This window comes from Rhinatrema bivittatum, chromosome 4 (assembly GCF_901001135.1).
Source record: "Rhinatrema bivittatum chromosome 4, aRhiBiv1.1, whole genome shotgun sequence".
NCBI classification, from domain to species: domain Eukaryota; kingdom Metazoa; phylum Chordata; class Amphibia; order Gymnophiona; family Rhinatrematidae; genus Rhinatrema; species Rhinatrema bivittatum.
In genome coordinates, this window is record NC_042618.1 from 145,410,221 (window position 1) to 145,423,115 (window position 12,895).

Genomic DNA, 12,895 nt, shown 5'->3' on the forward strand with positions numbered 1-12,895 from the left:
TACATTCTGATCTTGCTTTTGGATGCCACAATCATGAAATAGCCCAATAAATTAAAGATAAAGAGCAAATCACATTTTTTAAATTCTCTTACTGTTAGAAATTATTGGAAATCTGGATTCTAAATCCAATAACAATCTCAGGATGGATGACTGTCCCAACAGGCATATTAGGAAGCATGAGCTGAGCATCAGGACTGGCAAAATGTCTGCCATTATCCAGTCTGCACCCAGTCTTCACTGAGAATAAACAAGAATAGCAGTCCTGCCTATGTTTCACTTGCACATAATGGCCGGATTTTAAAAGCTCTACGCACGTAAATCAGCTTACATGCGCCAGGCCTATTTTATAAAGGCCCAGTGATGCTCGTAAAACCCCAGGATGCGTCTAAGTCCCGGGCTTTACTAAAGGGGCGGTCCGGGGGTGGGCAGGGGCGGGGCAAGAGGCCTCCGGCACAGCTGCCATCTGCCTCCAGGCAGGCGCAAAAGGTATAATAACAATTTAGGGGGGTTAGAGTAGGGTTAGGGGGGAAAGGTTAGGGGAAGGGGTGGGAAGGTTAGTTTAGGGGGCGGGAACAGGGGAAGCCTGCGAGCATCAGCGCATGCAAGGCACACTAGTGTGCACCCCCTTGCGCGCGCCGACCCCTGAGTTTAAAACATGCACATGCCTGCGCGCGCGTGTTATAAATTCAGGCACACATGTGCGCGCGCCAGGTAGCGCTCGCACATGTACGCCCTCACCTTCATTTGAAAATCTACCCCAATGTGTGTATTTGGATTTTGATCTGATGAGGTATATTATTAGATTAATTCATAAACCAAACTAATTAGCATTGCCAAGAAACATAAATGAAACCATTTGAATGTGCCTTCTATCATCTCAACACACATAATTTGCAGGGCACTATAAAATGTATTTTTCCACACTGCTATTTCCAGATCTGGTCATGAATTGGATGCTACCTAGGACTTTTTTTTCTAAGCATTAAACCCTGCAGTATCATCTTGTGAGCAATGCAAGAACCTAGCTGTACAGTAAAAGTCTTCATAAAGACAGCTGACTGCTACAGGTCCCTTTAAAGGCAGCGGCATGAGTAACATTTAATTATATAATTCTATTTGTAGTTAAAAACAAGCAAGGCCATTGGTTTTATCTGTAGGGGTTTTTTTTTTAATCTAAGGAGATATTGAGAAAGTATGGGGGGGAGGGAGAGTTAAAGATTTTTAAGACTTCTCTACCTCTGTCACTTTCACAATTTGGAATACTAATAAAGAGGGCTGCAGTAGATTAAGGGAAAGAGATTTACAAGCGTGGTTGTTTTAAAAAGTGCCATTCTTTACTTAAAATATATAACATCATTTATTTTAAAAATTAATGGATCTGGACACGAAAGAAATGACACTTGGGTCTAATAACACATAACTGGAAAAAATAGTGCAACTGTTGGCAAGTTCTAGCTCTAGCTAGTAATTACAATTTAGGGGTCTGGTATTAAAAGTTGTCTTGCATTTTATGGTTATGGGACAACTGCTTAGTACATAGAGCTTTTAACCTGCTCTTTTTTTCCAGACATGCATCAGTGAGTGATTTACAGATCAAGATTCTCTGTTTGTAAAGATACCAAGTAATAATTATAACCAGTATCAAAAGCCCCCGTACATTTTCTTCTGGGCTGGTTTAGAGATGCATTTATTTACATTCACTCATTAGTCCCTGAGTCTTGAAAAAAGCTAGTAATCAGTGACAACAATAAATAAATGTTCTGATACTTCCTTTGGTATTCTCCTCCTCTTGCTCTTTCTCCATCATAGAACTCCCCAAAGGATAAATGTCCCTGATAAAAATCTCTATCAGATGGTATGATGCAGAATATCTTGGGACTCAGATTAATACATGAGATGCTACATTTTTTGTTTATTTTCTGTTTATCATCATAGGTAGTTTGTTATACATTTGGGACATCTTTAATAGTAGAGATGATCATATTGGAATTGTTATTAATATTATCCCACACAGAATATTGAGTGAATGTCCTTGTATTTACACAGACTCCTTTCTGAACTCATGCGTATGCACACATTTGTGAAGAAATGGATGTTTTTACTCCATGCAAGCAGAATATCCCAAAATTGGTATATTGTATTTAGAGTATGCAGGTGCTATTAAATAGGGGTCATGTATTTTTCCAGATATAAAGATAAACAAGAATGACAATGAAGCCAGGGGTTTATTATAAGACATTTCAAATACTATCCCCTGCAAGCCTGATCCATATCCCTCCAATCTCCCTATCCTATTTCCTTCTTCCCCCTTCACTCCCCTTTCAGTTTCTCTGCTGTTCAGCACCATGGTCAGCTCCTGGGAGAGACTGCCACATAGCCAGCTCAAATTCAAAATTAATACCAGTGCTTTTCTTATTTTTTAAAAGGAAAAGAGAAGAGAAGATAATGGTGAGTGAGGGAGTAAGAATATCTCCATGTTATATAACTGTGTGTTGCAGTAGATCTAGAAAAAATAGATCAGCTATTGGGGATCTGATGGGTACTTGTGACCCGGACTGACCACCATCAGATATAGAATGCTAGGCTTGATGGATTTTGGTCTGACCCAGCATGGCATTTATGCTCATAAGGGTAGATTTAAAAAAAATACGTTCATGCATCCATGTTGTGCGTGCTACCCGGCGCGCACAATTTTATAACATGCACGCACCGGTGCACGCATGTTATAAGATCCAGACTGGCGTACGCAGGGAGGGGGTAGATTTCCCTAGTTTCCATGCGGCAATGAGATCGGGCTTCCGCCAGTTCCCTCCCAGTCCGCTCCAATTAAGGAGCGGACTGGGAGGGAACTTTCCTTCTCCCCTACCTACCCTCCCTCCCTCTTCCCCTTTCCTCCCCGACCCCTTTGAAGGCCCTAACTTTCTTCCTTTCTTTATTTCAGAACTTATATCAGCTCCTGAGCTGGTGTAAGTTGCGCCTGCCGGCGCGCAATCCCCCAGCACAGCAGCAAATGGCCGCTGCACTGGCGGCCTCCAGCTCCACCCCTCCCTGTCCCCGGGACACCCCTTCGTAGAGGCCTGGCTCTTGTGCACGTAATGGGGGTTACACATGCGGCTGGGCTTCTTCTAAAATGCGCGCAGCACACGCAAGGCCCAGCTGTGCACATAACCCCTGTTTTTTATGCGCTGGGGGATTTTAAAATCAGGCCTTACTATTGTTAACTGGAAAATAAAGTGTGTATTGCTCTAAGCTACAAAGACCTCCTGAGTAACAGAGCTGGAAGTGAGCTCAATAGGGGTATAAGAACTATTGCGTCCTTGTGGCTCTGCCACCTTACATTTTTTTCCAGTCTTCATTATGTTTAAAACTTAACAACAGAAGCTTATCTTTTTAAACTTTATTTTTAATTAAATTTTACTAATTCAAATATTCACTATATTTGAAAAGAAAAACAATGCACAATCCAAACAAAAAAGAGAGAACACCACCCACCCGTATTGAAAAGAAATAAAAATGCTGAAATATTGCATATTCCCTATTCGACCACTGAAAGATGGATCATAGAAGAAGAAGTTTTTGGGTATCTAGAATCACAACACATTTGCAGAGATGCCTAATATACAAGAAGAGCCTAAAGACAAAACTTCAGATCTCACTGCCTAAAACTCAAATATTCACTATATTTGAAAAGAAAAACAATGCTCAATCTAAACAAAAAAGAAAGAATACCACCCACCCATATTGAAAACAAATAAAATTTATGAAATATTGCATATTCCCTATTCGACCACTACAAGAGGGGGGGGGGGGGGGAATAGAAAAATGACCCTGGGATCACAGGTCAAGATAAAACAAATATAATAATAAAAAAATACAATTACTACTAAGCAGACTCCACTGCCCCTCCTCCCCCAATGACGACTCTCATGCATTTAGAACTGGCGCATATTAAGTTGTAATATTCTGTCAAACTCAATTACGATGGATCATAGAAGAAGAATTGTTGGGTATCTAGAATCACAACACATTTGCAAGGATGCCTAATTATACAATAAACGCCTAAAGACAAACCTTCAAATCTCACTGCCTAAAACTTTTTACTTTGCTCCTATGTGATCTTCACAAGATCAGGAAATATCCAAAGTTTCTGTCCTTTAAAGGTAACTTCACAGTGACAAAAATAGAGATGGGGACTATATTATTATGATTTTGTGGAAATATAAAAGATACAAGCAACAGGAGCCTATCTTGGTATCTGTTTTGCTAGAACCTTGTCTGAATCTGTTACAGTTCTCATACATTTCTGAGCTGTTAGTCACTATGTGGAAGGTAATGGATGGGCATTGTGACCTCTTGGTGATTTTGTGTACTACAGTATATGGAATTTGCTAGTGGAGTCTGAGCATCCTGCATGTGTCGCTATCACTAATGACCAAAACCACTTTCTGTTTCTTAACATTCTTTTTATAATGTATTAACAATTATGTATGTATTTTGTGCCTTGCTGAGATTTGTGGACCAGCGGTTTATACATTTTATAAACTCTCTCTCTCTCCCTCCCTCTCTCTCTCTTTATATATATATATATATACACACACATTAACAATTCAACAGCAAAATAATATACAAAACACATGTCCTCAAAACATAACATAAAAATCAACTAGAGAAGACATCAAAAATCTGTAAATTATAGTGTTGCTTTCTTCTTTACATGGATGAAAAAGTCAGTTCATAGCCTTATTGCACTGCCCAGCTGCAACAATGGCCTGGATTTTCTAAGATCGCAGGCCTTTATGAATTGCGTGGTACCAGGAGGCGAAGCGGGGGGCGGCCCTGCCAAAGCCAGCAGCAATCACACCTCCGCGGTGCGATCGCTGCCGGCTTTCGCACTCAATAGTGCCACCTTGAAAGATGGCGCTATTGGGCGCGCTGTTGGCAGCTATAAGGTGTCCTACCTTTTCGCCGTCAGCAAAGTCATCGCGGAGTCTTCCGGTGCGGACTCCGCCCCAACTTAGCTATCGCATACAAAAAGGGACTTTTTGCAAGTGAAAAGTCCCTTTTTGCGTGCAATCCCTTTGGAAAATGACCCCCAATGTCTATTAGACATAGAAGTTTTTAATCATTACTGGCACAAAAAACATCCACTGATGAGCTGAATAAAGGGATTGATGTGGCATGCGCTTTTGTGAATAATGTTTTAACTAAAAAAATATAATACAACCGATGCATAAAAAATCCAAATCGGTTGTATTATATTTTCAGAGTCAAAACATTATTCACAAAAATATTATTCAGAAAAGCACGTCATGTTGCTCACTTTGGGGCAGATCTTAAAACATACGCGCGGGCGTAGATTTGTTCGCGCAACCCGGCGCGAACAAATCTACGCCTGATTTTATAACATGCGCGCTGCCGCGCGCATGTTATAAAATCCAGGGTCGGTGCGCGCAGCGGGGGTGCACAATTGTACAGCCTGCGTGCGCCGAGCCGAGCAGCCTGCCTCCGTTCCCTCCGAGGCCAGTACGAAATCGGAGCGGCCTCAGAGGGAACTTTTTTTCTGGCCCCCCCCCCCCACTTCCCCTACCTAACCCACCCCCCAGCCCTAACTAAATCCCCCCCTACCTTTGTTGAGAAAGTTATGCCTGCTGGCTGGCCAGGCCCCGACACAGGCTGCTGTGTCGGGGCACTCGGCCACGCCCCCGGACCGCAGCTACGCCCCCTCCGCGGCACTGCCCATGGCCCCGCCCCCAGACCGCCCATTTTTCGAAGCCCCGGGACATGCGCGCCACCGAGCCTTTGCAAGATAGGCTCGGCGTGCGCATGGGGAGGCAGGGGTAGGTTTTTGGGGGTTGCGCGCGTATCTTACGCTCGCGACCCTTTGAAAATCTACCCCTTTATTTAGTTCATCAGTGGATGTTTTTTTTCCCCTGTAAAGATTAAAAACTTCTATGCCTAATAGACTTTGTCACAGCTTGGCAGTGCAATAAGGCTATGAACTGGATTTTTCATCCATGTAAAGAAGAAGAAAACACTATAGTTTATATATTTTTTATGCCCTCTCTAGTTGTTGTATTTATAGAGAGAGATAGATATAGATAGATATAATCTTTTCTGTGTACTTTTCTTTCTTTCTTCTAAGAATTCCATGTCATAAAACACAGACTAAATCAGTCCTGGATTTTACTCAGTTGCGTGAATGGAGATATAGTCTTGCTTTTCACAAGGAAATCATACTACAAATCCATGCATGCAGTGGGGTAGAACTAGGAATGGATTAGCAACCTAAACACACACACACACACACACACACACACACATGTTTATAAATTTGTGCAAACACCTGTGGAAACTTCAGCTAATACTCCATGCTGCATAACGCCCTGCAACAACAAACTCAGGGGCCGATGCAATACGGTGCGCTAAGCCGAGCGCACTGTTAACCTGCAGTCGGACGTGGGTAGAATAGGTGCTAATCAATTCCGTAATGCAATAAGGGGATTAGCGCATATTCAACGCGCGTCGGAGTGAATCTAATAGCGCTCATTCACATGCAAATGCATGTGAATGAGGCTATTAGGCATTCACTCCCGATGCAAAAAATGTCCGAGACGCACATTTAACTGTCATCTATTAATGCCTACCTGGAGCAGGCATTAATAGCTGTGCGGATAAAAAAAAAGTACAGAAAAGCACTTGTGATATTAAGTAGGATGAAAAATAAAAGAAATAAAAGTAAAAAAAAAAAAAATTGACAGACCCATCACGAAAACCGATGCTGTTTATCACCGTTGGTTTTCCTTACCGGCGGACAGCCATGAAAACCGACGCCAATAAACCCAGCATTGGTTTTCGTGATGGCCGTCCACCACTAAGGAAAACCGAGGCCGAGTTTATCGGCCTCGGTTTTCCTTACTGCCGTAAGCCGGTCACAGAAACCGAAACCGGGTTTATCAGTGTCTGTTTTCGTGGCTTTTCGCCAGTAAGGAAAACCAACGGTGATAAACTCTGCGTCAGTTTTCGTGACCGGCGTATGGCGGTCACGAAAACCTATTGGATTGGCACTTGTCTCCTTGCTAATGCGACCCCCTAATTTTCATATTGCATGGCACTCCCCTTGGGCGCCTTAAGAGAGTGGGCGCTGACTGTTCAGCACCCGCTTTCTATGCGACTTTATTGCATCATCCCCTCAGTGTGGTAAAGAGGAGCAAATTAACGTGTGTAAGCGCTGTATGCGTCATGCATCACTTATGAATGATGCAGTCTGCTTGCTCATGGAAAATATTTCTAAAATCTTCATATATGTTATCCTGTACATTTCGTCTTAGACGGCTACTTAATTGTAAAGGATCTGCGCTCTGTCTGTTTGCATGCACAGTAAATTGGCTCAGATGAATCTTGAGAAACACAATGTGGCTAACCGTCGAGTTTCTGATGCTTGCGATGCACTGCATTCCCCGCACAAAAAAAAAAAAAAAATGCATCTGATTTCCCATGTGGGGAAAATGAACCATTTCTTCTGATGCTGCCTTTCTCCCTCTTGCCCCCGTAGGTGGAACTAACAGGCAGCAGCATGTTTGACTATGTTCACCCAGGAGACCACGTGGAAATGGCTGAGCAGCTGGGCATGAAGCTTCCCCCAGGCCGCGGCCTCCTCTCGCAGGGCACAGCAGAGGATGGAGCCAGCTCAGCATCTTCCTCACAGTCTGAGACCCCGGAGCCAGGTGGGAATTGCAATCAGAGCGAGTAGGGTTGGCGGCCAGGACCTTTACCAAATGATTGAGCTTTAGTTGCCGGCGTGAAATGACTATAAAGAGAGCTAATGGCGTTTAGCAATTCAGTGTGGCGCTTGCTTCCATGCAGTAATTAAATAAGGAAAAGATCTGAAAATAAAGGAATATTTATTAACTATATGAGTGTAGAGCGAATTTTGGATGAATGATGCACAAAAAAAAAAAAAAAAAGTACTGGCTCCCTTGGTTTCTCTTTTGGTAGCATTCCTCCTTTCTTGGCATGGCATTTATGCAGTTAATACCTGCCATACTCTACCAGGCACAACTTATTTCAAGGCAAGAGTACCTGAAATAAGTTCTTCCAGATATTCATTTACCCAAGAAAGGAGAACTTGTGTAAGGCTGGGATAGATTCCTGTTTCTTTTTATTTCAGCGTTAGAGAGGCACTTGAAAGATGTGAACAGATAAATTAAGGCTAGAAAAGAAAGGAGTAATGGCTACAGTTTTAAAATGCCTTTTCCACCCTCAGTATTTAATTAGATCAATTGTATAGAGTGCCGGGGAGAGGTGACATTCCTCATTGGAATTCCTTCCAGGCCTCGTGTAGACTTTGCATTCCGAATGTTCCCATTTTCATTGTGTTGTACTGATGATAATTTAAGTATTAGGGGAAAATCCATTTATAAATTAAACAAAATGACTTGATATCCATCAGTCCCCTAGTTCATCAAGCTGTTCAAACAGGAGGAAGATTGGCTGGTCGGCCTGGGTCTTCGGAGAGCTCTGGTAATTAGATCTGTGAAGGATTCATTCTTTGCTGATTGGGGCTTTAAATTAATTGAAGTTCCACATTTGTGGTTTTGTCCTTTTTGTACTCTTTTTTTTTTTTTTTAAGAGGAGATATTTCATATTCTTGTGTGGTGGAGTGCCTGGCCAAGCAGCAGTGGTTTAAATGTTAATTTTTCTCTGGAGAAGTTTAAGGGTTTTTTTGTTTTTTTTTTTAAATGAATATTAGGCCCCTGTGAAGTATGAAATTTTATTTATTTTAATATGGGAGAAGTGGGGTTTCGAACCACTGAAAGAGTGTTTGGACGATATTGAGATCTTCTGTTTTAAAACAGATTCAAGATGCAAAAGAAATTCCAAATAGCGGTAACAAGCGAGGACAAGCATATGCATGGAGAGCTTTACAACCTTGATCCTACTGAAAATAGAGCCTTAATCTGAGTGAAATCATTTTAAATTGTATGGGTGCCAGGCTCATGCTTCAACTATCCCCAAAATTTGACTGATTTGTCCATCAGAATTATCTTGCCCCCAGTAAGACAGATGGATGAATTGATGAATGGGTGAATGGTCAGACTGAGTCACTGCCTTAGCTTTGTCACCCTGATTAGAAAAAGAAAGAGAAATAAAGCCTAAAAATGACAAGAAATTTGTACAGTGGCTATTGGGGAGTTTACTTCCTGTTGGCAGACCATTTACAAATGGGCCGATACAGAAAATCCTGCGGGAGAGCCGGGGAGAGCCGGCGAGCACCCGCTTTTCCAGCACGCGCCCAGGCCACTCTCCTGGGCGCACAATTCAGTAAGAAAAAATATGTAAATGAGGGCCCATGGTAAAAGGAGGCGCTAGGGACACTAGCGCCTCCCTAGCGCCTCCTTTTTGACAGAAGCGGCGGCTGTCAGCGGGTTTGACAGCCGACGCTCATTTTTACCGGCGTCGGTTCTCGAACCCGCTGACAGCCACAGGTTCGGAAAACGGACGCTGGCAAAATTGAGCATCCATCTTCCAACCCGTGGGCCACGGGCATATTTTTAATTTTTTTTTTTTTTTACTTTTGGGGCCTCCGACTTAATATCGCTATGATATTAAGTCGGAGGGAGTACACAAAAGCAGTTTTTCCTGCTTTTCTGCCTTTGGCAGGCGTTAATTTCTGAAAGTAAAATGTGCGGCTTGGCTGCACATTTTACTTTCTGGATCGCGCGGGAATAACTAATAGGCCCATCAACCTGCATTTGCATGTTGATGGGCCTATTCGGTTTTTTTTTGGGGGGGGGGGGGTTGGCCGCGCATTTTCCACGTGCTATTACCCCTTATTGTATAAGGGGTAAAGCTAGCGCGTGGAAAACGCGCATCCAAACAGGGGCTAACAGTGCGTTCAGCCTGAGCGCGCTTTACTGCATTGGCCCGAAAGTCAGAGGTTCTTGGGATACACCCAGCCAGTTGGGTTTACAGGATATCCGCAATGGATATGCAGGAAATCAATTTGTATACACTGGAGAGACTTGGTCTATGCAATAGATCTCCTGCATATTCATTGTGGATATCCTGAAAATCCAACTGGCTGGATGTATCCCAAGGACTAGGCTGAGAGCCACTATATTAAGTTAAATTTATAGTAAACCTTTTTATACCATTATATGCCTTTCTATATTTTTTCATCCAACTGACTGATTTTATTTTGCATGTTATTTAACAAATCAATCATTTGTTCTTGATGCCCCTTTTCTAAAATGCTTTTTTCAGGCACTGATCTCTCTTTCTGCTTGGACCTTCTGTTTAGCTCAGGGCTTCTAACGCCTGTCTTGGACCCTACAGCTGGTCAGCTTTTCAGGTTATCCACAGTGAATATGCATGAGACCAGTTTGCATGCATTGGAAACTTGATTTTTGCAAACTTTTCTCATGCATATTTGTAGTGGATATCCTGAAAATCTGTCTGGCTGTGGGGTCCCCAGGACATGTTTGAGAAGCCCTGCTCTAGCTGAGCAATACCAGAAGGTGCCACCTGGCCCCAAGTCATAAGGAACAGAGTGATTCCATCCTGCCTTTCCCTCACTGCTTGCAAGGGTTTCTAGTTTAGATTTTTGTAAGGGAATCAGTGGGACAATCAGAACCAAATGTCCTTGCATGCAGTGGGATAGTACCAAAACCAAATTGGTTAGCCTTTTCCTTGTGAAATGGACCAAGATAGCAACCCCACTGCGAGCTCTCCTGCAGTTGGCTTATTTTCTTGTTAGTGCCTCTGACCTTTTCTCTGTAACTAAACTGCCAAGCAGGTCTGATTGCGGCAGTGTTGCTTGAAACTGATGATGCATATTGGGGGGACGGGGGTGGGAGCGGGAGCCAATTATCATGTGCGGGCAGATGCATGCACAGTCCCGCAGGTATTTCTTTTTACCATAATGAAAGGGCGTGGCTGAGCGAACTGTTCATACATAAAGAAGCTTCAGAGGGTTTGCATCTGCCTTTCCTGCGGTGAAAACAATGCATGTAGTTTTTTTTTCAAAACTGTGCACCTTGTTGCCTCCCCTTGGCCTGGGAACGCCTTCACAAAAATGTGGCTAAAGCATAGGCTGGTTGTGGAACAACATGCCTGCTTTGAATTGCATACAGGATGGGCAATTTTCAAATAGTCATTTGCACAGGCAAATGGTTTTTGAAAATTTCCCTCATGAGATCCAAGCATTATAGAAAAAGGCAAAGCAGTGACTGCTGAGGAATAAAAAAGGATAATTTAAAATAAAAAACCAACATTTAAACACTAGTATATAGGATACTTCTGGTAGGGAAAAACGAGATCATGTGGAAAGAAACCTGTGGGCATTACGGAAATTTTGTTTTGGTCCCAGCGGGGAGTGTTTGCAACACTGGGAGAATGGGAGCCTGCAGTTTCCCTGGCCCCAGAGTTGGCCAAGGAACCCAGAAGACAGGCTGGGAGACGACGTCTTAAGGGGAGAAGAATCAGCCAAAATAATTCTTAGAAGGGTTTCTCCCATTCCTGGTCTATTATTAAACAATTACTATACACTTGGGGAAACTGAGGCAGAGAGAGACTTGCCTGAGCTTGGATTAGAGCTCAGTTATGCAGACATGTTTTGCCACTAGCCCACACTTTATCCCTATTTGACACTAAGGGGCTCAGAAAGGCTAGGTGGAAGGCCCTGTGTTTGAGGGGATTCTTCTCTTCTCCTCTCCAAATTTAAGGAAACTGCATGACTTGTTCTAGACAAAGATGATAGACGTATTGCTGGATCTGCAACTCTCAACTCAACTGATACTACTGCGGTATCACACTTCTGTTCCCTCACACTGTCTGCTGCTCACTTCCAATCCACTTTTCTCAGTACAGACTCCCTAAAGATCCTGCCTCTTTCTTCTTCCATACCACAATATCCATTTTTCAGGCATGACAAAGAAGGTTACATACACACGTTTGATGTTACCACAGGATTGTGCTATTCAGAATGAAGAGGAAATGTTTATTTATTTAATAATGTGGTGTATTCTTCCTCTGAGTGGGTGAGCGAGATGTTAACTATCCTAATTCCACCTCATCTATAAATTCATGCAAGGACCTATTTACTAAGCTGCCTTAAAAAGGCACATTAATGTGCTGTTTTAATGCAAGTTTTTTTTTCCACTGTGTGAGACTGAGTACTGCAGTTTAGTGAATCCCACATCCCTGCATCCAGAAACGCACAGACATTACCTGCAGAGGTATTGTCTGCACTTTTGTGGCCCTTTTGGAGCATGATCCTTAAAGGGGTAATTAGCCTCAAATTCTAAGTCCCCCTCCCCCCTCAAGAACCAAATTCCCTCAAAAAAGAGATCCTCCTCTAGCCTGGCATAACCCTTCTACCCCCTCCCCCTCACAAACCCTGCACCTCCACTCAACTTGCAAAGACAAAAAAAAAGAGGATTTCCCCCCCTCCCCTGAGATTTTCCTCTGACCCAGTGGCAGCCTCATATCCATGGAGCAAAGAGTAATGCCCAGTTCCTTCTGCCCTGCTTGCTCTGAAATTCAGAATGGCACAGCCCTTTGCCCCACATAACATGCATGCGGGGGAAAAGGGAAGCTTCACGTTCTCTGCTGCCATTTTGAATATTGGCATTAATGGGGAGCTTATGCCAGGATGGGAGGTGGGATCTTTTCGGGGAGACAGGAATTTGGTGCCGGGGGCAAAGAAAATTGGGGCTAGCTGCCCTTTTGAGTATTGCGGGAGGGGCCTGAGAGCATCAGCAGGGGCATTCGCTTGCCAGTCCTCTTGGGGAAAGTTAACTTTCTCTGGCTTAACATGGATTGGGAGGTTTTTCACAATTCACATTAAGCCGTTTTAATAATCGTGAGCTGTTCTGCGTGCATTTGAATGTGATGT

The 12,895-nt window shown here is 43.1% G+C and overlaps 1 protein-coding gene across 3 annotated transcripts in view; it reads left to right on the forward strand.

Annotated features, from left to right (window-relative positions):
* NPAS3 (neuronal PAS domain protein 3) overlaps positions 1 to 12,895 on the forward strand; it is a 1,664,600-nt gene that overhangs the window by 1,350,762 nt on the left and 300,943 nt on the right. For all 3 annotated transcript variants that reach the window (XM_029598930.1, XM_029598933.1, XM_029598932.1), the window contains one exon: positions 7,553 to 7,724. In XM_029598930.1, the coding sequence (XP_029454790.1) occupies positions 7,553 to 7,724 (172 nt within the window). The remainder of the gene's footprint in view (positions 1 to 7,552; positions 7,725 to 12,895) is intronic.